Here is a 25,015-nt window from a genome sequence, read left to right as displayed (position 1 = left end):
ATGCTCCATCTCCAGCTTGGTTGATTTGTTTTTCCTGCCTCCAGCACTGAATCCCCCCTAACCATCCTCAGGGGCCTTTCTATCTGGGCACCCTACTCAGCCTCCCTTTCTACCCTGTCTTTCCAAAGAGGGTCTATACATGCTTATTTTCTTAAAAGATGTTCATTGAGCCAAGCATAGTTCTTTGCCATGTGAATAAGAAAGACAAAGTTTTTGCTGTTTGGGGGCCCGTGGGTTACTGCCTGATGATAAACTTACAAATAATAATACTATTGTGCTTACCCTGTATCAGGCACCATTCTATGTATCTATAAATTATTTATATAAATTCACATATTTAGCCCTCACAACACCATGAGGTAGGAGTGTTCCCACTGTACATTTGTGAAAATGGAGGTGCAGAGCTAAGTAAGTTTTTCACAACTAGTAAATATTGGAGCTAGAATTATTAACCCAGGCAGTATGGATCTGTTGTTTGTGCTCTAAAACAGAGATCAGCAAGCAACAGTCCTGTGGCCACTGTTTATATGGCCTGAGAGCTAAGAAATGATTTTACATTTTTTAATGGTTAAAAAAAAGAATATTTCATAACAGGTGAAAATTACATGAAATTGAAATGCCACTGTCCATATGGCACCCTACTCCAGTACTCTTGCCTGGAAAATCCCATGGATGGAGAAGCGTGGTAGGCTGCAGTCCATGGAGTCGCTAAGAGTCAGACACGACTGAGTGACTTCACTTTCACCTCTCACTTTCATGCACTGGAGAAGGAAATGGCAACCCACTCCCGTGTTCTTGCCTGGAGAATCCCAGGGATGGGGGAGCCTGGTGGGCTGCCGTCTATGGGGTCGCACAGAGTCGGACACCACTGAAGCGACTTAGCAGCAGCAGTCCATAAATAAAATTTTAGGGTAACTAGCCACACTAATTTATTTAAGTATATAGCTGGTTTCCTGCTACAATGGCAGAGTTGAGTAGCTGCTACAGGTACTACAAAGCCTAAAATATTTACTATATGGTCTTTGACAGAAAAAGTTTGCCAACTCCTACTCTAAACCACACTATCCTCAAAAAAGAAACTAACTTCATAGAGATAGTGCTGTGAAGGTACTAAAACAGGCTGCTTTCTAATAGACTTGGAGGGAGTTATAAGCAGAGTTCTTTCTGAAGAAGTGATACCTACGCTGAGAACAGAATGACATCCTGAGGCAGGGTAGGTTGTGTCAGGCAAAGGGATTAGCAAGAGCAAAGGCCTTGAGGCAGGAATGAACAACGCTGGCAGGTTTGAGAAACAACTGCGAAGTCCAGGTATTTATAACTGAAAAGAGGGAGAAAACAGTGGAAAGCAAAGTTGAAGGGGAACAGGTGCCAGATAGGCCTTTTGGACCAGGAAAGTCCTTTGGATTCTAAGGTCAACAGGAAGTTGAGAAAGTTTTAAGCAAGAGCAAGGTGGAATCCTGCTGCTGCGTGGTGAGTGGGTTACAGAGGAATGGAGTCCACAAGGGTCTTAAGAGAGCTGACCAGGTCCTGTGATGGGATGATGCCAAAGTCTGAACGTCACTGCGTGGGCCAGACGATGCCCGTGGAGCCAGGGGTCCACGCTGGCAGGGCAAAGGAAGGGAAGCCAAGTCTTGCTTCACCACCCAGAAGAGAGGCAGATAAGGCTAATCACTGTCCCAGGCGGCGCTGGGAAGAGAGCCCGAGGTCTGGGACAGGGGGCGGGAGGGGCGGGGAGTCCTGAGGCAGGCCCCCGCCTCGTGGCCGGGGAGGCGGGGCGTCAAGGGGAGGGCGGGGAGGGTGGGGCAGGTGGGCGGAGTCGTGGGCGGGGAATCGAAAGACCGACAGCGATGGGGATGCGGGGAGGCGGAAAGGCGCCTCTTTGACTCTAGAGGGAGCCCCGGCTGGGCTGCCTCCCGGCACTCCTCAGCTCCTCGCCTCTCTCTGGTCTGTCCCCGCCTCCTCTAGTACCTCCACTCCCACTACCCAGGAAGGCCGTGCGGGGATCGCTGCTTTCACTTTCCCTTCCCCGTGCCCACTCCTCGCTCCGCGTGCTTCGCCAGGCCCCTACCCCGGCCATGGCCACGCTCAGGGTCCTGCCCGAAGCCCAAGCCAAGGTGAGCGCTGCGGGTTCTAGGAAGGGCCCATCAGGGAGGGGTGCCTCCGAGACACTGAAGGAGTCCGTGAGCCGCCCCCCAGCCCCTCGAGTAGGGGTCAGTCATCCGAACACTCATGGGCCCCGTGCCCAGAGCACCTGAGCCCGGAGAGCCCCGCCAGGTCTGCCTGCGGGAGGAGAGGCGAGACGGCCGAGGTTCAGCGGGGTGAGGTGAAGCGGAGCCCTGGCGTGAAGGGGAAATCTGCTGGCCCGGCGCCCGGGCCCACACACAGACGGGGTTCGGGCTCTGCCCTGCCACCATGGGAGGCCCCGCGCCCATTCCACAGGGCACTCCGACCCTGCCCCAGTCGCAGCAGCTCTTACATCCCTCCTCCCACTGCCCACCGAGGGATCTGTTCCCTCTTGAACAGTTCGCCCTTCACTTCCAGGAATGTTATTCCCCAAATCCCACCACACCCAAGTCAGACCCCATGCAACCCTAAGGGTTCTCGAATAAACTGGCCATAAAGCCAAATGTCTGAAGGGCTGCTTGTGTCCCACAGGTGGATGTGTTCCGTGAAGACCTATGTACTAAGGTAAGACCTGCGTGGTCATTACCCCACCCCTCCCCAAGCCCACTGCTCAGCCCTCCTTTGCTAGGCAGCGGCAGCCCTTCCTTCACTGCTTAGGAAGGGAATTTGATTCTGACCCCCATCCTCCCTTACCGTTACCCTGCACACAGACAGAGAACCTGCTCGGGAGCTATTTTCCCAGGAAGATTTCTGAGTTGGATGCATTTTTAAAGGTACTGGGGCTGGGCAGGGAGTAGAGGCCAAAGGGAGAGCTTCAGGGGCTGTGAGAGTGAGGAGGTGAGAGCTCGCCCCTGCCTCCAGCCCTTCTCCCACCCTGCACCAGGAGCCAGCTCTCAATGAAGCCAACCTGAGCAATCTGAAGGCCCCATTGGACATCCCAGTGCCTGATCCAGTCAAGGAGAAAGAGAAGGAGGAGCGGAGGAAACAGCAGGAGGCAAGATGGGAATTCCTGGGAGGAGGGACCCAACCCTGGGAAAAATCAGCCTCAGGCCTGACTCCCAAGAGCCTCCCTTTCCCTGCAGAAGGAAGACAAGGATGAAAAGAAGAAAGGGGAAGATGAAGACAAAGGTATCACTATGGTGGAAGGGACTTGTGTCTCACTTCCCAGGAGCTCCTCCCTAAGGATGCCTTTTCCTTGCCTGGCACAGTCCCAGTCATGTGACTAACCCAGTGCCCACCTCCTAGGTCCTCCATGTGGCCCAGTGAGCTGCAATGAGAAGATTGTGGTCCTCCTGCAGCGCGTAAAGCCTGAGATCAAGGATGTCATTGAGAAGCTCAACCTGGTGAGCCCCCCCACTTCCATCCACACACTTCAGGTCAAACCCTTTGTCTTCCTTTGTCCCTACCAGTTGGGCATGGCACCTGCCAGGTCTTAGCAGGAGAGGGCACAGCAAGTAAAGCCAGAATTCCAGGCCATGGCATTCAGGACAGACCTGACACACTCCCATTCACTGTGAGCAAGGAAACAAAGGACAGGAAGCTGGGAATGGGGTTTGAGACTGATGGGGCTTCTTTGCCACTCCCTCCTCCCAGGTCACCACCTGGCTGCAGCTACAAATACCTCGGATTGAGGATGGGAATAATTTTGGAGTGGCTGTCCAGGTGAGAGCACTGCCCCACTCCTCTTCCAACTTTATCTCTCCAGTCCTTGCTGCTTTCCACTTTCCCTTCTGCTTTCTTTCCCCAGGAGAAGGTGTTTGAGTTGATGACTGCCCTTCACACCAAGCTAGAAGGCTTCCACACTCAAATTTCCAAGTGAGTCATTGCCCACTGCTCTGCCTCTGGCAGAGACTGAGGCCTCTGCTCCCTCCTCCTCCTGCTCCATACCCTTCTACTTCCCACAGGTACTTCTCTGAGCGCGGTGATGCTGTAACTAAAGCAGCTAAGCAGCCCCACGTGGTAGGTGAGGTCTCAGTCTGGGTGCAAGGGAGGAGGGACACTTGAAGTCAGGCCTGATCCAAGTCTCCCGCAGGGTGATTATCGGCAACTGGTGCACGAGCTGGATGAGGCAGAGTACCGGGATATCCGGCTGATGGTCATGGAGATCCGCAATGCTTATGTGAGGAGGCGAGGGTTGGGGGTGGGCTGAGGCAGCTTTCCCAAGCCACCCACTCCCTGACCCTGCAGGCTGGGGTGAAGGGTTACAAAGTTCGACCTCTCCACAAGGCTAGAAATGGGGTACAGAGCCACTGGGGGCTGGGGGCTGACTCTCTCCTCCCTGGCCCCATAGGCTGTGTTATATGACATCATCCTGAAGAACTTCGAGAAGCTCAAGAAGCCCAGGGGAGAAACAAAGGGAATGATCTATTGAGACCCTCTTCTCATTCTGTGATGGCTCCAGCAGAGACCTTCTGACTTTTACAGGGGACTCCAGACTTTCCCCACCTTCTGCCTGTTGGTTTCTCCCTCACCTTGCCTCCCAGGCACAATAAACATAGTCATACCATTGCCCAACAGCCCAAGTTTCTTTATTGGATCCTGAGCCTCCCCTCTGGCCCTGGCTCAGGTATTTCCATTTGTGGGACCAACCCACTGGGTGATCTGGGCGTTGAGCTGCTGGTTGGTCCAATCCTCTCGGATGTCATCAAGGTGGCAGTCAAAGTCCACAAGGTGCTGGTGGGCCCGGCCCTCTAGTAATGCTCCCACCATCTGCCGTGACTCTTCCCAGTCCCTCCACATCACTCTGAAATAATAACCCCCATGGCAGTCAAACTCAGCAGGGAGTGGGGCCAGGGTAGGTCTAGAGAAGGACCCTTGGGACAGAACCAACAACAGAGGCAGCTCAGGAGCTGTGGGCTTCCAAGAAGAGGTGGAAGCAGAGGGGCACTCACAAGTTCTTGTCCTTGGGGACCCAGCGGAGACCATGGTTCTCCAGGACGATAACTGGGGGCACGTGAGGCTGGGGTACCAGTTTCTGATTATCCAACTGTGTGGACAAGGAAGGGCTGGTGAGGGTTTCAAGGGTTCCCCCTTCCTCCTTTCTTTCCAACTCCCCATTCTGAAAACCAAGCCTCACCATAATAAGTACTGCATCAGGGAAGAATTCAGCAATCCGCCCGGCGATTTTCAAGGCCAGGGGCCCAGGGCTGTGTAGAGGGAAGATCAGAGGTGTGAGGAGCATACTGTGGGCAGACTGCATCCATCTGAGCTGGGCCTCCCAGGTCTCAAAGACGTGGATGCAGCGATGGCCTTTCCCTGTATCTGGCCTGGGGGCACCCGGCCTACTTGATGCTTCATGCATGACTGCCTGATGCTGCAGTGCTGTGGGAAACGTGCTCAGACACTGCTGGTGAGAGTGGAAATCTACGATGGTCTTTTTGTAGAGTAATTTGGCATAACCATCCAAACTTTTATTGTATACTATACATGTGCTAGCCCAGAAATTCTACTTATAAAGAATTTACTGTATTAATAGGACAGTGTCTGTAATAACAAAAAAAAATGGAAACCACCTCAATGTTTAATGTAAAGCATTAAATTAATTATGGTACGCCCATATTCGTACTATATAGCTGTTAGGTTAAGGTAGCTATTAGTGCAGAGATGGAAAGATGTCAGATATTTATTAAGGAGGGAAAATCAAATTACAAAACAGTATAGTTTGATCCAAATACTTGATTATAACTAGATAGCTTTTTCTATATATATAGTTGACCCTTGAACAACGATGGGGTTAGGGGCACAGAGCCTTCAGCAGCTGAAAATCTGCTGATAACTTTACAGTGGGCCTTCCCTATTCTGGATTCCACATTGGAATTCAACCAACCTTGGGTCCTGTAGTACTGCAGTACTTAGTGAAAAATTTTTGCCTGTTTGTTGCCCCAGGTAGTTCAAGCCTGTGTCGTTAAATGGTGAACTGTATACATAAAAAGAAACCTCCTTTAAAAAATAAAAGTTTCCAGTTGAGCTTTCTTTGTGTTTTCAGCACTTGCTGGGGCGGGACGGCGGTGGGGGGGGGGGGGGCATCTCAGTTACAGCAGGTGTCAAACTGATATTGTCCTACCCACCCCCACCTAGCTCCTTCAGAAAAATACGCTTCTTTATATTTCCTCACTGCGTACGCAGCCTAGTGCCTGCTTTACAGTGCCTAAGCCTTGAATGAAGGGAAGATGGAAGGAATGACCAAGAGAGGTTCTCTTGACACCCCCCACCCCATAACCCTTAGCCTTCTGCCTCTGGCTACCCCACTCACCTCTGGTCGTCCAAAGCTGCATTGGCATGGTAGTACCCTGCCACTACCAGCCCGGCCTGCGCGCCCCACACATCCACCTGCCATGGGAAAGGGGCCATCAGTAACTAAATCGTGCCGCCCGCCCTGTGGGTGCGCACTACTGCCAAGAGACCAGGGATGGGCTTGGGCTAGGGGTGTTAGGGGATTTCGCGGTGGTCGATGGGCGTCCGGCGGCGGCACCTGGTTGAGTGCGACCTCCAGCATGACAGACAGGGCCAGGTGGCTGTGGAACAGGGGCACACAGTCGGTGAGGCACAGGCATTCTCCCGACCGCGGCGCCGGCGCCAGCAACAGCCCGTTGACAGCGGCATGCGGATACCGGGCGGCGTGCAGGCTCATCTTCACGTAGGCCCGGGCCGAGATCTCCACCTCCCCCATGGCGAGCGGAGCCCCAGCTCGCGTCCGCGAAGCCCCCTCCAGAGCCCCAGAGCCCGCCTAGGCCCTTCCCCGTGCCCCCTCACTTAGGTTCGACGGTGACGCTGACTCGACTCGAAGGCAGCCAGTCAGCTCAGGCCGACCTCGGCCCGACTCCCGGCCCCCACTTGGCCCGGAACGCAGGCGGCCAAAACGGCATGTTGCAGCACCGAGCTCCGCCACTCCCGCCCCCAAACGGCGCAGCCTACCACACGCAAAAGCCGGGCTCCGCGTCCGAGCCGCTTCTGGAGTCACGCCCACATGGTACTCTTTGATAGGCTTAGAGGGTATCATTTTGCCCAATCACCGGCAATATCCAACCTCGCCCCGCCTTTGACTGGAAACTAGAGAGTTGCCCGCGCGCTGATTGGCTAGGCTGTCCCACTTCGGCTCTTGATTGCAAGATGGCTGCGTCTGTTACCTCTGCTTCCCGTCCATACAGGCCCTGTTGAGCCCTCTGGGTGGAGCCCGCACCCAAGTCGGGAGTCTACAGGAGCCATGGAATCTCGAGCTTAGGTACATAGCGGACAGTATGGTTCCTGCTATGAAATTAATGGGTCTGTATTCTAGAGTGGTGGTTCTGCCACTTACTAAGCCGTGTTACTTTTCGTACTTCAAGTTATCTGGCCCTTGGTTTCCCCGGGGAAGTAATTGCAGAAAGGAGGAGGTAAAGGTCAAAAAGAATTTTATTGACCTATCCTTCCCATAATGTCCTGTGGTATAATTTCCTTCGCCTTAATGCCTTGGAAGTGTTTTTTACCCTCCCAACCCTTGAGAAGAAACCCAACCATCTACCCATAATTTTTGCAGTAAAACCTCATTCTCCCTCTGGGCTTGCCCTGAGCTGATGACAAGGGTTGTACCTTTCTTCATTCCCTGACCTCAGCCGCAGAGCCTTCCAAAGCCTGATTATTCTTGTAAGGGCTCTGCCCAAATGCCGTCTCTCCCAGGACGCACTCAAGAGACCTCCAGATGGAAATGATCTTACGAAAGTCCCAAATACAGGTTATCTTCACGGCTGATGGCATGTGACAGCCCCCACCCTGTTCTTTAGGATGACTTCCTAAGACTAGGATGGATCTCTAATTCATCTTTGTCTTCCTGGCACCCCTCCCTTTCCTATCACATCATTCACATTTAGTGTCTGGACACAGGTGACACTGAAAGTAAAAGTGTAATTGCTCAGTCGTGTCCAACTGTCTGTGACCCCATGGACTGTAGCCCACCAGTCTCTTCTGTCCGTGTAATTCTCTAGGCAAGAATCCTGGAGTGTTGCGCTTGCCAAGCACCTGGTCGCCTGAGCTGCTTGGACCTGGGAAGGGCACAAAGCGCAGGCCCAACCGAGACTGTGCCTTTGTGGAGTACCCGAGAACCTGAACCTGAGCGGCTTAGACCTGGGAAGTGCATGCAACCCAGGGCCCACTTTAGACAGTTCCCCTGCAGAGCAACCTGGAGCCTGAGCAGTGTAGACCCAGAAAGCACACACGCCGTGAGTGGGGCGGGTTGGGGGGTGGCAAACCCAGTGTGGCCCAGACACTGCGAGCACACCCCACACACGCCAGTGATATTTGTTTGCAGTGTTCCTCCCTCCCCATAGCACAACTGAACAAGTAAGCCTAAAAAAGTGTCCACCACCACCCCCTTGCGTCAGGGTGGAAATCAGACACTGAAGAGACTTGCAAAAGAGGAAGTCAAAATAAAGAAGAGGGAATCACTTTGGAAGTGACACGTGCAACAGATTAAAACCTGGTAGTTAGCACTGACTACATCAGAAGGGGCCTATAGACCTTGAGAAGAAGTATAAGCTGGAACAAGGAACTATCTGAAACGGAACTGACCCCACACTGCCCTCAACAGCTCCAGAGAAATTCCTAGATATATTTTACTATTATCATTTTTTTTAATTTTTAAAAATTTTAAGTTATTACTCCTTTAATTTTCATTTTTAAAACCTATTAGCTTGCACAAAAAGACCCTATTTTTAAAGCAAATTTCATATATACATTTTTTATACTTTTTTTTTTAATATTGTATTTTTGAGAGTCTAACGTCTAGATTTTTAATCTTTGCTTTTTGGTATTGTTATTAATTTTGTACCTTTAAGAATCCAATCTTCAGTACCCATTTTTACTAAGTGTGATTACTGGCTTGATTGCTCTCTCCCCTTTTGACTTTCCTTTTTCTCTCCCAGGTCACCTCTATCTCCTCCCTCCCCCTTCTCTTCTCTACTTAACTCTGTGAATCTCTTTGGGTGTTCCAGGTTGTGGAGAACACTTAGGGAACTGATTACTGGCTAGATTGGTCTCTCTCCTTTTGACTCCCCCTGCTCTCCTGGTCACCTCTATCTCCTTCCTCCCTCCTCTTTTCTCTATGTAACTCCGTGAACCTCTCTGAGTGTTCCAGACTGTGGAAAGCAAATAGGGAATTGATTACTGGCTAGATTGCTCTCTCCCCGTTTGATTCCCCCTCTTCTCCTGGTCACCTCTATCTCCCTCCTCCCTCTTCTCTTCTCCGTGTAACTCTGTGAACCTCTCTAGGAGAATCTTTTCACCATTAACCTAGATATTTTATCATCGGTGCTGTATGGATGGAGAAGTCTTGAGGCTACTGTAAGAATACTGGAGTGGATTGCCATTTCCTTCTCCAGGGGATCTTCCTGACCCAGGGATCAAACCTGGGTCTCCTACATTGCAGGCAGATTCTTTACCATCTGAGCCACAAGAGAAGCCCAGGTGACAGTACATGTTTTTTGAATGAAAGACACACACCAGAGGTTATCTACACAAAGTATAGGTCATTTATTTCCCTTCTAACCCTGGGCTCAGTACATAGATGGCTTCTCTTCACCCTTTGGGTTGACAATTTTCTCCAGGTTGCTGCTGATAATATGGTAAAGCTCAGCCTGGAAGAAGGCCAGAGGACAACAGTCAGTTTCTCGGCCTTTCCCCTGCCTCCCTCATCCACCTCCCTTAAGGGCTTACTCCAGACTCACATAGAAGGCCCTCAGGTCCAGCACCATAGCCCTGAGCTCCCCATAGACTGCCTCATCTCGTTCGTGCACCAGGGCCCGGTAATCCATCTGGGATGTGAGAAGCAAAGCTGAGTCAGCCCCATAGGAGGGTGGGATATTAGTCTCGTTTCCTTATATAAGGAATAGCTAACTTGAAGAATGAGCCCCTTCTCAGCCAAGAAATGGGATCACACAGGATCAGAGAAAAGGGGTCAAGGTTTGTAAAACCCAAATCAGTTTTCTTGGGCTTAATATACTCCACATTGGAAAGGTCATAAACAAGACAAAGAGGACCTCTATCCCCACTTCCTCACCCGCCCCCACCCCAGCCAGCCTCAGCTAAAAGGCGGGTAGACTATGTACTTACTACATGGGTCTCCTTAGAGGCCTTGGCCACAGCATCCCCACGCTCTGAGAAGTACCTGCCAGGAGCAAGAGGAATAACCACAGGAATGACTATTTCGAGAGAGAGAGATATTCCCTCAGACCTTCCCCAAAGCCCTGCTTCATCCCAGTGGGCATGCTCAGCTTTGGGAGTCCCAAATAAATGTCCCTGCAGACCCCCATACTAGCCCTCCAACTGTTCTCACTTGGAAATAGTTGTCTGGAAGGCTTCCACTTTGGTCTTGACTGCATTTACCCTCTCCAACACCTTTTCCTGTGGTGACAAAAGAGATGCGAGGCAGAGAAAACACTTCATCTCCCTCCTTCACTCACTATCTCCCACCTCCTCCCAGTTCATGTCCAGCTCCTGTCCCTTTCTCTCCAAGTCTCTCCCTGCTCTCAGCATCCTCACATACCCTTTCTTACCTGGATTGCCACCCCAAAGTCATTTCCATCCTCAATTTTGGGGATCAGGTGCTGGATCCAAGTGATCACCTACATTAAAAGTTATCATGTAGAAATCATTCAACAAACTCTCTGTTCTTATTACTGCTACTACCTAATAAACCTACATTTAACTGAGTACTTATTATATGCCAGGCACTGTGCTATGTATTATACATCTCATTTAATCTTCACAACAACCTTTCAAGGTAAATATTCTTATTGTACCCACTCAACAGATGAAAAAACTGAGTCACAGGATGTCTAAGTGACATACTTAAAGTAACCAGTTAGGTAAGTGATAGAGTCAGGATTTGAACTAAGGCAGTCTCCCTCTAGGGCCTAAGTTCTTAAACCAGCTCACTGTATCACAGCACCTGCATACCTGGTACAGCAGTAGGTTCAGAGGTTATAGAGGTGGATACAGCACCATCTGATTTGGGGATGTGATCACCATTGTGATAAACAAAAGGTATCTAAACACAAGGCACAGAAGGAAGCTTCCTAATTTGGGAATAAGTTCCTGAATGAAGGACTTGAGTATCTTCTCTATGTCCCCCAGTTCCCAGCCTTACCAGAATGCATTTTTCTTTGAGAGTCCAGACTTCTGGCTTAACCAGGGCAAGCAAGGCCAGAACCTTCTCATTCCCAGGGAGAAAGCCGCACTTAGGGACTGTGAGAAAGAGGGGATTTAGACCCTTTCTCATTCAACAGACAATGTGCCATTTCCCTTTCCCTAGCCACCTCTTCCTCTCTTACCTTCTTTCTTCTCCTGCTTATCTGTTTCCATCTAAGGGAAAAAGGGGAAAAATAGCTTTAGAAAAGTCATGGAGGTTGGGGGGCTATCATTTACACTGCGTTTATAGCCAGAGCCCTACACCCTGAGTGCCTCACCTCATCATCCTTGGGTGGGGGGTCTGGAATGGGGATGTCCAGTGGGGCCCGGAGAGAATTCAGGTCAGTCACATTGAAGGAGTCCTCCTGCACAGAGCTCACCGTCAGGGGCTGCCCAGCCTCTTCCCCCTTGGCCTGAGTCACAGCCTTCCCTTCACACATCACACCCGCCCTCTGCCTCGGAACCTAGGCTCAGGCTTCATGTTATTCTAATGTTCCCAGTCTACCACTTACAACTGTATTCTGCATTCAGAATGTAGTTGTTAGCCAGAGAGAGTGGATGAAGGGGAGAGAGGCTATGGGATGGGGCAGGAGGAGTTCACACTACTTACTTGCAAGAGCTGATTAAGGTATATGATTTTCTGAGGCAAGAATCTGTAGAGGAATTCCTCAGCCTGTGGGTTATATTGCAAGGGTCAGAATCACAGAAGACATTCAGTGAGATGTCTGAGAAGTGGGACTGGAAGGGCCCTTGGAAATCATTGACTCTAACACTTACAAATGAGGGAACTGAAGCCCTGAAAAGTGAAGGGACTTGCCCAAGCTGGGACGCAGCAGAACCAAGAATTGTGGTATTCATTCATACTTTGGGGCCATGGCTTTTCCCTCCACACCAAAAGAGGGGAGAGGAAGTGACGGAACTGAGGACGGTTTTAAGAGAGGTCAAAGTAAAAGCAGAGATCAATAATTAAGAGCTTATCTTGGGTGGAGGTTTGATAAAGTAGTGCACGGGGCGAGGGTGGGTTTGGGGATCAGTCTGAGAAGTTGCAACCCTCAAGTATTGGCCTTAGATTCTGGATTAAATCGCTTGAATCCTGAAGACTTACTTACCTCCTGGAAAAGATTTTGCCTGAAGACATCCACCTGCACAGAGAGCAGTACCCGGATGTCGGTTAAGGGTCTCGGTTGTCCAGAGTAAGATCCCACCCTCAATGGGATGCCCTCCAACTTGGCTCAGTTCTTTCGCACCACAAGCCAGATTTCCCTGGAAACCTATGCTCAGTGCAGAGATAGTCCAGAGAGCAGGTATCTGTAATCCCCCGGGGCAGAAGTGAAAGCACTTAGAGAGGTTGGGAGATTTCTCTGGCGCGGCCTCGTTCCCCCGGAGCACCCAGTCTGGCCTCCATTCAGAGGGGCTCCTCGGCCTCTTCCTGGCCTCCCGGTCCCCCGTTACCTGTTTGCGGGCTTCCCCGCTCAGGCGCACCCCACAAGGCTTGGCCATGCTGCTCCAGTTCCTGCTAGATCTCCGGTCCCCCAGTTCGCCGCCTGGGCTTTCGCTTTCACTCCCGACGTCCAGGCCCGCCCCCCTCAGCCCCGCCCCTTTCCTTCTTTTCCCCCTCCCCCTGGAAGGCAGCAAACCGTAGGGAGCCCCTCTGCCATTCTCAGCCTGTGCGAGTGGGAGAGGCGGTGCTGACTGGTCACAAGCCCAGGGGCTGCCCGTGGGAGGGGCTAGGACAAGTGGAACAGGCGGAGATTGAAGAGGGGCTGTCTTTCGAAGGGGAGAGGCTTAGAGGGAAGAGAAAGGACTGCCCAAGGATAGTCAGGGTTGGGGTAGGGATGAGAAGGGTGGGAGAGTGGGAAAGGTGTGCTCAGTGGTGTGGCTCCCCCAGGAAGGCTCGACTGCGGTGAAGGGTCAGAGAGGGATCAGAGTGAGTGGGAGAAGTAGTAGGAGGGAGACGGGATAGAGGATATGGAAGAGGGGGCTTCCTCCTGAAGGGAGCTCTATCTTCAAGACTGACAGAGGGGCTTGACGGGCTCAGGCTGGCCAGAGTTGAGTCCCCAGCTGAGTGGGATTTCCTCAGTGGGGTGCGGATAGAGAGGACTTTGATGGGAATAAAGTAGCCCCGCACCGGGAGCTACCCGGAGAAGGGTGGAACCAGCCTGGACCAAAGAGGGGAAGCGAGCTAAAAGAAGGTTTATTGCCTAGACGCTCTGGGGGAGGAGCCAGGGACTATTTACCATTATAATTGGCTGGGCCTTCATGGTCACGCCCCCTGACTTCCTGGCCCCACCCCATATTAAGTTTAAACCCCTCCCGTTCCCCTGAATTTGGGTCTCAATCCCGCCCTCTTTCCTAGTACTTCCTGTTCCCGCTAACTCTGGCATGGGGCCTGGGACCGAAGAGTGACCGTGGCCTGAGTGACCCGGGGCGTCCTCACCGACCAGGGTCGGGCTGGAAAGCCAGACCCCAGACGCTCCGGGCGGTGCTCGGGCCGTGCACAGCCTGCGCCCGGTCCAGTTTGGCAGCGGGCCGGGGCTGACTCCTGTCTCAGGATGCCGGGGGAGGAAGAGAAGCGGGCCTTCCTGGAGGCCCGCGAGGAGCTGGCGAGCGCCCTGAGGAGGGATTCCGGGCAGGCTTTTACGCAGGAGCAGCTCTGGCCGCTACTGGGCACCTCTCTGCCGCCAGAAGCCCGTTACCTGCAGCTGGATGCTGCACGCCTGATCCGCTGCAACGCTCATGGGGAGGTGAGGCCCGCCCCGGCTCGGGAGGAGGACAGAGGACCTGAGGCTGGGCCGGGGCTCACAGCTCTCTGCTCTCTGACTGCTCCCAGCCCCGAAACTACCTCAACACTCTCTCCACGGCCCTGAACATCCTGGAGAAATATGGCCGCAACCTCCTAAGCCCTCAGAGGCCTCGGTACTGGCGCGGGGTTAAGTTTAATAACCCTGTCTTTCGTTCTACGGTGGATGCCGTGCAGGTGAAGTTCCTGGGCCCCTAATGGGAGTAGGAAACTTAGCCTGGGCTGGGGGTTGGCTAGAAAAGGCCTGAGGCTGTGCTGAATGGGTTGAGTCCCAGCCCTGTTGGGAAGGGGGCCTGCTGGGCGGTGACTGGTTTGCCTGTGTGGCAGGGGGGCCGGGATGTTCTGCGATTGTATGGCTACACAGAGGAGCAGCCAGATGGGTTGAGCTTCCCTGAGAGGCAGGAGGAGCCGGATCAGCAGCAAGTTGCAACAGTCACACTGGAAGTACTGCTACTTCGGACAGAGCTCAATCTCTTGTTACAGGTGAGGTATCTCTAGTCCTGAGGACTTAAGCACCAGGGCTGGGGAGACTAGCCTAACAACAAAGCCAGTCTGGGGACTCTCATACTGCTGAATCACAGGCATAGTCTCCACGGTAACTTGGGATCTCTCTGTACTTTTCACTCTGAATGTTGGGGGACCAGGGCTTTGAGGGAGGGTCTTGTTCTAAGGCTATAGGTGGGAACTCTTCTCATCTTGTTTGCAGAATGCTCATCCAAAACCACAAGCACTGGAGCAGCTGCTGAAAGACAAGGTTGAAGATGATGTAAGGAAGGCAGGAATGGGGCTCTGGGGCCTGGTGAACAAAGGAAACCTGTTGTGGGCCTGTGTCCCCAAGCCCTTACTCGTTCCCTGTCCTTTTTCCTCAGCTACTGCAGCTCTCAGAGTTTGCCCCCTTACTGAGAGAGATTGCTCCCGGCCCCCTCACCATACCCTCTGCTGCAGGTATTATTGTTCTGTATTAGGGGGAAGGAGTGCTAGTAGATCATATTGATAGAAATTCCCTCTTTCTTCTTGATTATCTCCCTTTCTTTTAAAAAAGAGATTAAGATTGTTTCTTTGGGTAGAAAGATGTGTTGAAAAGTAGTCTGTGATTTGTTTCCCTCCACAGCTGATTCAAATGTAACCTGGTTTTTTTTAGAAAGATATTCTGTTCTTCTTTGTCTCCCGTTCTCCAGGCTCCACTCCTGGTCCCTGCTTCCTCTGTGGTTCTGCCCCAGGCACGCTGCACTGCTCAACTTGTAAACAGGCCTTGTGTCTAACTTGTGATCGCCTCTTCCACGGACACCCAGAACGTGCGCATCACCATCGCCAGACCCTGCATGGACCCCCTCAGGCTGTTCACCCCAGGTGCGAGATCTTCTTTTCTAAGTGGGAGCAAAACTGAGAGAACTTAATATTCCTTGAGTCTACTGTGTGATGGATTTTGTGCTAAAGACTGTTTCATAGATGCCAAGCAGCTGGCTCCTGCCCTTCAGGAGATTCATAGACATATATACCAAGCAAGATATACATACATAGATATAGTCACAGCAAAATAGATTGTCATGGTGTGCGAATGGGTAGTGGGAGGATGCACCCTAGTTAGAAGGATCAGGTCAATCAGTTGGCAGTATTTTAAGCATCTAATAGGGGTGAGGCTGAGATATTTACCAGCCAGACCTGAACTTTAAGCTGTCATTTCACCGTTGACCAGGCTATGAGTATGCGAGTATTCCAGGCATAGAGGATAACATGTGCAAAGGCCAGAGACATGTGCTGTCCTGCAGGGTATGAGGGGGCCCGTGGGTAAGGGGCCCAGGCACCCCCTCAGCAGGCCATGTCTGTTTATCCATTACAGCCTACCTGCCTCAGCTCCACCACGGCCTCAGCCAGCCTCCGTGCCGACCCTGGGAGACAGCTCTGATCCTGCAAGTGCCCGTCTGCCCTGGCCCTGTTCTGCCTGTGCCTTATTAAATGAACCTTGGGCAGTACTCTGTGTGGCCTGTGATCGGCCCCGAGGCTGTAAGGGGTTGGGTCCTGGAATCGAGGGTCCCCAAGGAACTGGGGGCCTAGAACCTGAGCTTTCTCGGGGTCACTGGGCCTGCCAGAGCTGCACCTTTGAGAACGAGGCTGCGGCCGTGCTGTGTGCCATATGTGAGCGACCTCGGCTGGCTCAGCCTCCCAGCTTGGTGGTGGATTCTCAGGATTCCGGCATTTGCCTGAAGCCTCTTCAGGTATCTTGTTCCTGGCCTTCTGATGTCTTTATTTAGATCTGTTACCACAGGCCATTCTCTACTTCTTCATCCTCTGTTTTCCCTTAGTTCCCTGGTATCTTCCCCCAAGCTTGCTATATTTCCATTTTGAGCCTTAGCCAGCCTTCGATAGGATAATTCTTTCTGCCTTTCCAGCAGGGGGATACTGGGCTTTCCTCTGTCCAGACTCCAGCGTGGCACTGTATTCACTGTACCTTCTGCAACTCGGGCCCTGGCTGGGTGTGTGCTATGTGCAACCGGACCAGCAGCCCCATCCCAGTGCAGCAGACCCCCCAGCCCCAGGCCAGCTCTTTGGAAGAGCGACACCCTGAACCAGGGCCTCCACGACCCCTCTGTGCCCCCGTGACCAGTTCCTGCGGGGACCTTGAGAAGCAGCGCCAAGACAAGATGAGGGAAGAAGGACTCCAGCTGGTGATCAAGATCCGGGTGAGGACATGGGCCTGGGATGAGCTTGTTGGGGAAGGGAGAGGCTGCAGTTGATTGATGGGCATTCTCAAAACCTGTCATTGTCAGCAGCAGCTGCCTGAACCCTACCCCCATGGCAGGTATCAGACTGTGCACTGCTCACACGATCCATGGTCTCAAGCACTGTCAGCATTTTGGTTCAGGCTACGGCGGGGATAGGCTTCCCTGGTGGCTCACACAGTAAAGCGTCTGCCTACAATGCGGGAGATCTGGGTTCGATCCCTAGGTCGAGAAGATCCCCTGGAGAAGGCAATGGCAACCCACTCCAGTACTCTTGCCTGGAAAATCCCATGGACCGAGGAGCCTGGTAGGCTACAGTCCATGGGGTCACAAAGAGTCGAACGTGACTGAGCGACTTCACTTCTTCTTCAAGGAGGGGATGGAGTGTGCCTTTCCTGCTGGGCTCTCTATCTGAGCGGGGCTGTTTCTTAGGAAGGGGAAGCTGGAGGCGCCTCTCCAGAGGAGGTCTTCTCGGCTCTGCAGTACTCGGGCACCGAGGTGCCCCTGCAGTGGCTGCGCTCAGAGCTGCCGTACGTGCTGGAGATGGTGGCTGAGCTGGCTGGACATCAGGACCCAGGGCTGGGCGCCTTTTCCTGTCAGGAGGCCCGGAAGGCCTGGCTGGATCGTCATGGCAACCTGGATGAAGCTGTGGAAGAGTGTGTGAGGACCCGGCGGAGGAAGGTATAGCAGCCGTGCTGGAGGTGAGGCAGGGTTGAGGGCTGTGGATCTAAGAGCCTCTCACACTCTGATTCACTCCTTCTCGCCCCTCCCAACTCACAGGTGCAAGAGCTCCAGTCCCTGGGCTTTGGGCCTGAGGAAGGGTCTCTTCAAGCCTTATTCCAACATGGGGGTGATGTGGCACGAGCCCTGACTGAGCTACAGCGCCAGCGCCTAGAGCCCTTCCATCAGCGCCTCTGGGACAGTGGCCCTGAGCCCACCCCTTCCTGGGATGGGCCAGATAAGCAGGTGCTGGAAGGAGGTGACGAGCCCACTTAGTAGGGCTGAGGGCAGGCTGAAGGGTAGGCTCCCTGGGGTCTGACAGCCACATCTTCCCTCTCCACCTGAATCGCCTTGCAGAGCCTGGTCAGACGGCTTTTGGCAGTCCACGCACTGCCCAGCTGGGGCCGGGCAGAGCTGGCGCTGGCGCTGCTGCAGGAAACACCTAGGAACTATGAGTTGGGGGACGTGGTGGAGGCTGTGAGGCAGAGCCAGGACCGGGCCTTCCTGCGCCGCTTGCTTGCCCAGGAGTGTGCCGTGTGCGGCTGGGCCCTGCCCCGCAACCGGGTGAGTCTCCGCTGCCTCCAGCCTTGGAATTGCTCTGTTCCCTTTGGACCTCCCCTCTACCCCGGTCCTGTCTCTCATGTTGTCTTTTGCTCTGCAGTTGCCCATGTGCCCCTGAAGGCTTCTGGGAAGGGGAGAGCAGGAATAGGCCACCTCTCTCTCTTTTTTTTTAATGTTCTATTATGAGAAATTTCAAGTGTGCAATAGTAGAGAAAATTGTATAAGAAATTCAGCCTCCCTCCCTCCACTATGTATTCATCATCACGCTTCAACCATCATTAATGTATGGCCAATCTTTACTTTATCTACACAGGATTATTTTGAAGCAAATCTCAGACATCAGATAGTTCACTAGTAATATTTCCATGTCTATCTCTAAAAGATAAAACTCTTTGAAAATACAGGCACCAATGCCACTGTCATGCCAAAAATAATTACCAGTAATTCTTTAATGTCATCATCAAATACCCGTTTGGTAGGGATAGGCCCCTTTTATCTCCTGAGCCCCTTCTAACTTAACTCTAGGTCAGAAGTGGCAGTTCCTTGGCCAAATACAGCCCGGGTTAGTTAGGCTGGCCCTGTGTTTTTGTTTGTTTGTTTTTACTTTTTATTTTAAAACAATTGTAGATTCACAGAAAGTTATAAAAATAGTACAGTCTTGTGTGCTCCACCTACCTCCCAATGGTGACATCTTATATAATTGTAGTGTAGTGTCAGGACCAAGAAATAAATATTGGTACAATGCTAGCTAGACTGCAGACCTTGTTCATTTTGTGCGTGAATGTGTGTGTTTGTCGTTCAGTCACCAAGTCGTGTCCAACTCTTTGCAACTACAGCACACCATGCCTCCCTGTCCCTCACGCATCTCCCAGAGTTTGCCCAAGTTCATGTCCATTGAATCAGTGATGCTATCCAACCATCATCTTCTGTCACCCTCTTCTCCTGCTTTCAATCGTTCCCAGCATCAAGGTCTTTTCCAATGAATCCACCTGTTCACATTAGGCGGCCAAAGTATTGGAGCTTCAGCTTTAGCATCAGTCCTTCCAATGAGTATTTAGGGTTGATTTCCTTTAAGATTGACTGCTTTGATCTCCAAGGGACCCTCAAGAGTCTTCTCTAGCACCACAGTTCAAAAACATCAATTCTTTGGCTCTCAGCCTTCTTTATGGTCCAGCTCATATCTGTACACGACTACTGGAAAGACTATAGCTTTGACTATACAGACCTTTGTTGGCAAAGTGATGTCTTTGCTTTTTAATACACTGTCTAGGTTTGTCATAGACAAAGAAGCAATCATCTTCTAATTTCAGGGCTGCAGTCACCATCCACAGTGATTTTAGAACCCAAGAAGAGGAAATCTCTCACTGCTTCTACCTTTTCCCCTTCTATTTGCCATGAAGGGATGTGACTGGTTGCCATGATCTTAGTTTTTTTAATATTGAGTTTTAAGCTGGCTTTTTCACTCCCCTCTTTCACTCATGAAAAGGCTCTCTAGTTCCTCTTCGCTTTCTGCCATTAAAGAGGTATCATCTGCATGTCTGAGGTTGTTGACATTTCTTCTGGTTTATGCATGTACTTGTGTGCAATTTTATCTCACATGTAGATTCATGTAACCACCACTACAATCAAGATATCACAAAAGCACCCCCTTGTGCTACAGCTTTAGAGTTGTAACCTTCTTCTCCTCCTCCTGTCATACAGCAAGCACTAGTCTGTTCTCCATTGCTACAGTTTTCTCATTTCAAGGATGTTTGTGTGTTTGCTGTTTATGGCCATGCCACATGGCTTACAGGATCTCAGTTCCCCAACCAGGAATTGAACCCAGGTGCTCAGCAGTGGAAGTGTGGAATCCTAACCACTGGACCACCAGGGAATACCCCCCTCCCTTCTTTCCTTTTTCAATTAATGGGTTTTTTTTTAAATTTTATTTTCTACTGGAGTATAGTTGTTTTACAATGCTGTGCTCGTCCCCCTCCCTTCTTTCCTTTTTTAATTAATGTTTTGGGTTTTTTTAAATTTTATTTTCTACTGGAGTATAGTTGTTTTACAATGCTGTGCTCGTTTCAGGTGTACAGCACAGAAAAGTGATTCAGTTATCATATGTTTGCTTTTAATTGACTGAGGATGCCTTCAGAAGATCTTCTTCCGTTTACATTAGGTCTCACCATTGTCTTTTTTTTTTCCGTCTGAAGGTCTTCAGACATTTAGGTTGCCTGGCCAGTTGTAGCAGACACCAGGCCACTGCCCCTTCCACCGGCTGGCAGCTGTAGCTTCTGACCCCTCCCCTCCCCTCCCATCCTCTCCCCTCCACCAGATGCAGGCCCTGACCTCCTGTGAGTGCACCATCTGCCCCGACTGCTTCCGCCAGCACTTCACCATCGCCTTGAAGGAGAAGCACATCACAGATATGGTGTGCCCTGCCTGTGGCCGCCCCGACCTCACCGATGATACACAGCTGCTCGGCTACTTCTCCACCCTCGACATCCAGGTAGGGCAGTCCCTCGGACTCAGGGTGCCCTGGGCTTTGAACAGGAGCCTTGCCCGCCTGCCACTTTCGCATCCTGTCCCCAGCTTCGAGAGAGCCTAGAGCCAGACGCCTATGCACTGTTCCACAAGAAGCTGACGGAGGGCGTGCTCATGCGGGACCCCAAGTTCTTGTGGTGTGCCCAGGTCAGTGGGCTGCCCAGAGGTGCTGACCGGAAGGAGGGGTGGGGAGTAGCACGTGGTCAGGCCTTAGATAGCTTTATGCTCTTGCACCCACAGTGCTCCTTTGGCTTCATATACGAGCGTGAGCAGCTGGAAGCAACATGTCCCCAGTGTCACCAGACCTTCTGTGTGCGCTGTAAGCGCCAGGTGAGGCACGTCTAACCTTTTGGAATACCTGCTGAGCCACTGCAGGTGCTGTGTTAGACTCAGGGTTTGCTACAGAACAGAACAGACAAGCTCTCTGGTCTCAAAGAGCTTACAGACTAGCAAGGGAGGGAGGGGGCAAGGTTGAGGAAGGGAGCGAGAACAGAAGTATATACATCACCATGTGTTTATGAAGAAAACAAATAGGAATCTGAGGTCAGGAATAACAGAGTGGACCTACCTGGTACATGGGATTGGGAGGTTAGATAAGTCTTCTCTAAAATGGCTTGATTTAGGAACTTCCCTGGTGGTCCAGTGGTTAAGAATCCACCCTGCAATCAGGGGTTCAATCCCTGGTCGGGGGACTAAGATCCCACAGGCTTTGAGGCATCCGAGCCTGTGCGCCACAATTAGAGCCCCAGCAGCTTGCCACAACTAAGACCCATCAAAGCCAAAAGTAAAACAATATTTAGAAATAAATGAAATGGCTTAATTTAAGCTCAGGCCTGAAAATTAAAAAGTCAACTATGCAAGAAGTATTTGAGAGAGAAAGAACAAAACATGGAAAGGCCAAACTCCAAAAAAGTGTTGTATGGTTGGAGCCTCAAAAGCAAGGGCGAGAGTGCCGGGTGGTCCAAGAGGAGCTGGCTGCCAGATCAGGAGAGGTCATAATGAGGCCAAGCGAGGAGGGGATTGATTGGCCTTTCATTCTGTTTTGGCTGTGCCATGGGTCATGTAAGATCTTAGTTCCCCAGTTAGGGATCGAATCTGCGCCCTCTGTAGTGGAATAGTGGAGTCTTAAGCACTGGACCACCAGGGAAGTCTCAGGTCCTTTCATTCTAAGACTGAACAAGGGGTTATGCGCCTTCATGTACCTTTAAAATGTTGAATATTTGAATGGATTCCTAGTCTGAGTGAGCCCAATAAAATTGGCTGTTTATTCTTCATTTAAAAAAAAGTTAAATATTTGATACCAAAAATTTGCATCTGTCTTATGAAACACAATAATAAAGTGAACACCTGCCACCCTACCTCCAAACTTCCAAGCTAGAACACTCCCAGTGCAGTTGAAGCTGCCTGATGTACGCACTCAGAGGCACACTGCCTGCCGGGTGGAGGCTGAACCACAGGGGCGCAGGAGTGGAGGCAGAGAGACTGGTCCTCGAGGCAAGCAACCAAGGCGAGACCTGACCTGGCCTGGAGTAAAGGCGGTCAGAGGAGGGATAAAAAAAAGGGGAGCTGGGCTAGAGTGACAGAAACGAGACTTGCTGGTGAATGTGTCAGGTGTGGAGAGATGAGAGAACCAAGGCTGGCCCTGCAGTTTGGTGTTGGAGCACAGGGTGGATGGCAGAGCTGTACACTGAGTCAGGGCCCTCTGGATCTGAGTGGGGTGGCCAGCAAGCAGGGCCTGGCATGGTGCTTTCATGGGAAGCTTGCTTCCTTCTGGCAGTGGGAGGAGCAGCACCGAGGCCGGAGCTGTGAAGATTTCCAGAACTGGAAACGCACCAATGACCCAGAATACCAAGCCCAGGGCTTGGCGATGTACCTTCAGGAAAACGGCATAGGTAAGGTGCCCAGTCATCTCTCACTGCGAAGAATGACACTCTTTCCCGGGGCCTGAGGAGCAGCCCCAACCCTGACCCGCTGACCCTTGTAGACTGCCCCAAGTGCAAGTTCTCGTACGCACTGGCCCGAGGAGGCTGCATGCACTTTCACTGCACCCAGTGTCGCCACCAGTTCTGCAGCGGCTGCTACAATGCCTTTTATGCCAAGAATGTGAGCCCCCAGGCCTGGGATGGAAGGGGTAGCAGGGTGGGGCTCCCATGAGGAGGGCGGAGGCAGTGGAGGAGCAGCCCAGGGGAAGAGGAGACCGGGGCGGGGGGTGGGTGAGGTGAAGCACCTCTCTCTGTCCCCTCCCGCCTTCTGCTTGCTCCAGACCCTCCAATGTCTCCATCTCCCCCACCACTATACCCCTCATGCAGGGGTTCCTGAGAGGCCAGGACCCCAACAGTTTCCAACTGCCCCTCTCCCATCTGGGTTTCCACCAGAAATGTCCAGACCCTAACTGCAGGGTGAAGAAGTCCCTGCACGGCCACCACCCCCGAGACTGCCTCTTCTACCTGCGGGACTGGTCTGCTCTCCGGCTCCAAAAGCTACTTCAGGTCGGGTGGCCAACTTGGCTGGTGTTGCCAGCTGCCCAGGAGAGGAGGCAGGGTGTAGGGTGGCAGGAAGGGAAAGGTCGGACGCGGAGAAATCAGCAGGCTGGCATCCAGGGAAACTAACTCCCAACCTTCTGCCCTCAGGACAATAATGTCATGTTCAACACAGAACCCCCAGCGGGGGCCCGGGCAGTGCCCGGAGGTGAGTGTCAGGACAGGCCTGGGAGGAGGGGCTGGCTCCCGCTGTGTGATGGATGAAGGGGGCTTGGGTGTGGGGTTGAACCAGAATGCAGAGCCCGTCCTGCGCCTGCTTGTTGTGTCCTTCGGTGAATCAGCCTCCCCGGGCTTGTTTCTTCCTCTGTGAAGCAGGCTCCTGTCCAGCGTACAGCCCAGCTGTTTTATGTAAGGCCACATTCAAGCACCTGGTACCTTGATGCTAATTTTATTCTCCCATTCCCAGAGGATAGTGATTCTTTAATTAACTCAATGGCTATTTAATGAGACTTACTAGTTGCACTGTTTTAGGTTCTGTGAGGACAACAGAAAAGATGTTGCATGTGATTCAAATCTATCCCACTTCTCACCATCTGCATAGAGTAAGACCTTCACAGAATATGCTAACCTTGTAAGAGCTTAGCTAAATGCAAGGACAGCAGGTCCCTGCTTCTGTATCACAAGTGGTCTGCACAGTGGCATCTGTTTCCCAATGCCGCCCCCACCCCCACCCCCATTAGAGCAGGGACTCCTATTCTCAGTCCTCTTCCCAGAGGCCGCCTCCCATGTTCCCCTGGGCCTTTGTGGTCAGTGGCCTCCTCCAGGCAAAGGGTCCCTTCCTTCCCTTACCCCTAGGTGGCTGTCGAGTGATGGAGCAGAAGGAAGTTCCCAACGGGTTCCGGGACGAAGCCTGTGGCAAGGAGACTCCCGCTGGCTATGCTGGCCTCTGCCAGTGAGTGCCAGGCGGGGCATGGAGCTTGGTGTTGTGGGGAGAACTCGGGGTGTGCCTGGGCAGAGAAGTGGGCCTCTGGGGGTAGTGGGTCCTGTGAGAAGTGGGGGGGAGGGGGCCCTCCAGGCAAGGGCACAGCAGGCAGCACGCGCAGGTTGGCAAGGGCCTACAGGAGCAACAGGCGAGGGGCGTGCGCCTGGCTCTTCCGAGTACGCTAGTGCCCAGCACACTCAGTTAAAGTCAGCCAAACAGAACAAATGTTCTACCCTTTCATCTCCTCAGGGCGCACTACAAAGAGTATCTTGTGAGCCTCATCAACGCCCATTCACTGGACCCAGCCACCCTGTATGAAGTGGAGGAACTGGAGACAGCTGCGGAGCGCTACCTGCACGTGCGCCCCCAGGCACTGCCTGGGGAGGATGCCCCCACCTACCACGCCCGCCTGTTACAAGTAAAGCCTCCCCTCCAGCCTTGCCTCTGACCCCACTCTCTAGGAGTCCCCTTTTCAGCCTGTGTCTGAGTCCCAGGCTTCCAGCATCATTGTCTTCTCTTTCTGCAGAAGCTGATAGAAGAGGTGCCCTTGGGACAGAGTATCCCCCGCAGGAGGAAGTAGCTGAGAGCGAGGGTCCCAAAGAGGGGCCTGTGGTTCGACTCCCACAGAAACAACTCTAGCACCAATAAAGAGGCATTTCCTTGCCCAGGCTTCTTGGTAGTCCTTCCTTCCTGACCTAACTAACCATCCGGGGGCACCAGGGAAAGGGGAGTGGGGTGAACAGAACTTTGTAAAAACTTGTGGGTGGCCAAGGGCAACCCTCCCCATTCAGCCACCTGGCCTGGGCTTCTTCCTTCCCTGCCTCCTTTTGTTTCTTTCATTGAATTCAGCTAATATCTGGGGTCACCTAGTAGGTATCAAGCAGACATCATGGGGGGAATATAGATGGGCAAGTGGTACAGAGCTATCCAGAGGCTCCAGGCCAGA

At 52.2% G+C, this 25,015-nt stretch overlaps 4 protein-coding genes across 4 annotated transcripts; 2 read left to right on the top strand and 2 right to left on the bottom strand.

Annotated features, from left to right (window-relative positions):
• Positions 1 to 1,894: 1,894 nt before the first annotated feature.
• Positions 1,895 to 4,632, top strand: PSME1 (proteasome activator subunit 1). The gene is made up of 11 exons (XM_052646247.1): positions 1,895 to 2,114; positions 2,656 to 2,688; positions 2,835 to 2,897; positions 3,008 to 3,118; positions 3,207 to 3,252; positions 3,370 to 3,467; positions 3,718 to 3,786; positions 3,872 to 3,939; positions 4,029 to 4,083; positions 4,157 to 4,243; positions 4,415 to 4,632. The coding sequence occupies exons 1-11, from the start codon at positions 2,076 to 2,078 to the stop codon at positions 4,493 to 4,495; spliced, it is 750 nt and encodes a 249-aa protein (XP_052502207.1). The 5' UTR covers positions 1,895 to 2,075; the 3' UTR covers positions 4,496 to 4,632.
• Positions 4,631 to 6,870, bottom strand: EMC9 (ER membrane protein complex subunit 9). The gene is made up of 5 exons (XM_052646248.1): positions 6,596 to 6,870; positions 6,377 to 6,453; positions 5,201 to 5,270; positions 5,016 to 5,110; positions 4,631 to 4,867 (listed from the first exon to the last, which is right to left on the bottom strand). Exons 1-5 carry the CDS (start codon positions 6,791 to 6,793, stop codon positions 4,687 to 4,689), a joined length of 621 nt encoding a protein of 206 aa, XP_052502208.1. The 5' UTR covers positions 6,794 to 6,870; the 3' UTR covers positions 4,631 to 4,686.
• A 2,733-nt stretch (positions 6,871 to 9,603) lies between these two features.
• Positions 9,604 to 12,844, bottom strand: PSME2 (proteasome activator subunit 2). The gene is made up of 11 exons (XM_052646833.1): positions 12,736 to 12,844; positions 12,393 to 12,425; positions 11,894 to 11,956; positions 11,562 to 11,648; positions 11,427 to 11,457; positions 11,243 to 11,340; positions 10,650 to 10,718; positions 10,430 to 10,497; positions 10,207 to 10,261; positions 9,822 to 9,908; positions 9,604 to 9,731 (listed from the first exon to the last, which is right to left on the bottom strand). Exons 1-11 carry the CDS (start codon positions 12,781 to 12,783, stop codon positions 9,651 to 9,653), a joined length of 720 nt encoding a protein of 239 aa, XP_052502793.1. The 5' UTR covers positions 12,784 to 12,844; the 3' UTR covers positions 9,604 to 9,650.
• A 293-nt stretch (positions 12,845 to 13,137) lies between these two features.
• On the top strand, positions 13,138 to 24,738 carry RNF31 (ring finger protein 31). The gene is made up of 21 exons (XM_052646279.1): positions 13,138 to 14,027; positions 14,114 to 14,260; positions 14,411 to 14,566; positions 14,790 to 14,849; positions 14,953 to 15,028; positions 15,262 to 15,433; positions 15,924 to 16,299; positions 16,474 to 16,764; positions 17,236 to 17,484; positions 17,584 to 17,769; positions 17,881 to 18,087; positions 20,399 to 20,572; positions 20,656 to 20,754; positions 20,848 to 20,937; positions 22,385 to 22,499; positions 22,592 to 22,710; positions 22,983 to 23,096; positions 23,238 to 23,295; positions 23,943 to 24,039; positions 24,319 to 24,487; positions 24,596 to 24,738. Exons 1-21 carry the CDS (start codon positions 13,836 to 13,838, stop codon positions 24,647 to 24,649), a joined length of 3,201 nt encoding a protein of 1,066 aa, XP_052502239.1. The 5' UTR covers positions 13,138 to 13,835; the 3' UTR covers positions 24,650 to 24,738.
• The last annotated feature ends 277 nt before the right edge of the window (positions 24,739 to 25,015 follow it).

This window comes from Budorcas taxicolor, chromosome 10 (genome assembly GCF_023091745.1).
Source record: "Budorcas taxicolor isolate Tak-1 chromosome 10, Takin1.1, whole genome shotgun sequence".
Lineage (NCBI taxonomy): Eukaryota > Metazoa > Chordata > Mammalia > Artiodactyla > Bovidae > Budorcas > Budorcas taxicolor.
The sequence above is the reverse complement of the archived record's forward strand: the minus strand, read 5'-3'. Positions and strand labels throughout refer to the sequence as shown.

Coding starts and splice junctions, on each gene's coding strand:
- PSME1 (XM_052646247.1), top strand. CDS start 2,076: ATGGCCACGCTCAGGGTCCTGCCCGAAGCCCAAGCCAAG. Junction 2,115..2,655: donor TGCCCGAAGCCCAAGCCAAG/GTGAGCGCTGCG, acceptor TGTGTCCCACAG/GTGGATGTGTTCCGTGAAGA. Junction 4,244..4,414: donor TGGAGATCCGCAATGCTTAT/GTGAGGAGGCGA, acceptor CTGGCCCCATAG/GCTGTGTTATATGACATCAT.
- EMC9 (XM_052646248.1), bottom strand. CDS start 6,793: ATGGGGGAGGTGGAGATCTCGGCCCGGGCCTACGTGAAGATGAGCCTG. Junction 5,111..5,200: donor CTGATGCAGTACTTATTATG/GTGAGGCTTGGT, acceptor TTGTCCACACAG/TTGGATAATCAGAAACTGGT. Junction 4,868..5,015: donor GTCCCCAAGGACAAGAACTT/GTGAGTGCCCCT, acceptor TTATTATTTCAG/AGTGATGTGGAGGGACTGGG.
- PSME2 (XM_052646833.1), bottom strand. CDS start 12,783: ATGGCCAAGCCTTGTGGGGTGCGCCTGAGCGGGGAAGCCCGCAAACAG. Junction 11,458..11,561: donor CCCCACCCAAGGATGATGAG/GTGAGGCACTCA, acceptor TTTTTCCCTTAG/ATGGAAACAGATAAGCAGGA. Junction 10,498..10,649: donor ACTTTGGGGTGGCAATCCAG/GTAAGAAAGGGT, acceptor TTGTCACCACAG/GAAAAGGTGTTGGAGAGGGT.
- RNF31 (XM_052646279.1), top strand. CDS start 13,836: ATGCCGGGGGAGGAAGAGAAGCGGGCCTTCCTGGAGGCCCGCGAGGAG. Junction 17,485..17,583: donor TGAGGACCCGGCGGAGGAAG/GTATAGCAGCCG, acceptor CCCAACTCACAG/GTGCAAGAGCTCCAGTCCCT. Junction 18,088..20,398: donor GGGCCCTGCCCCGCAACCGG/GTGAGTCTCCGC, acceptor CCCCTCCACCAG/ATGCAGGCCCTGACCTCCTG.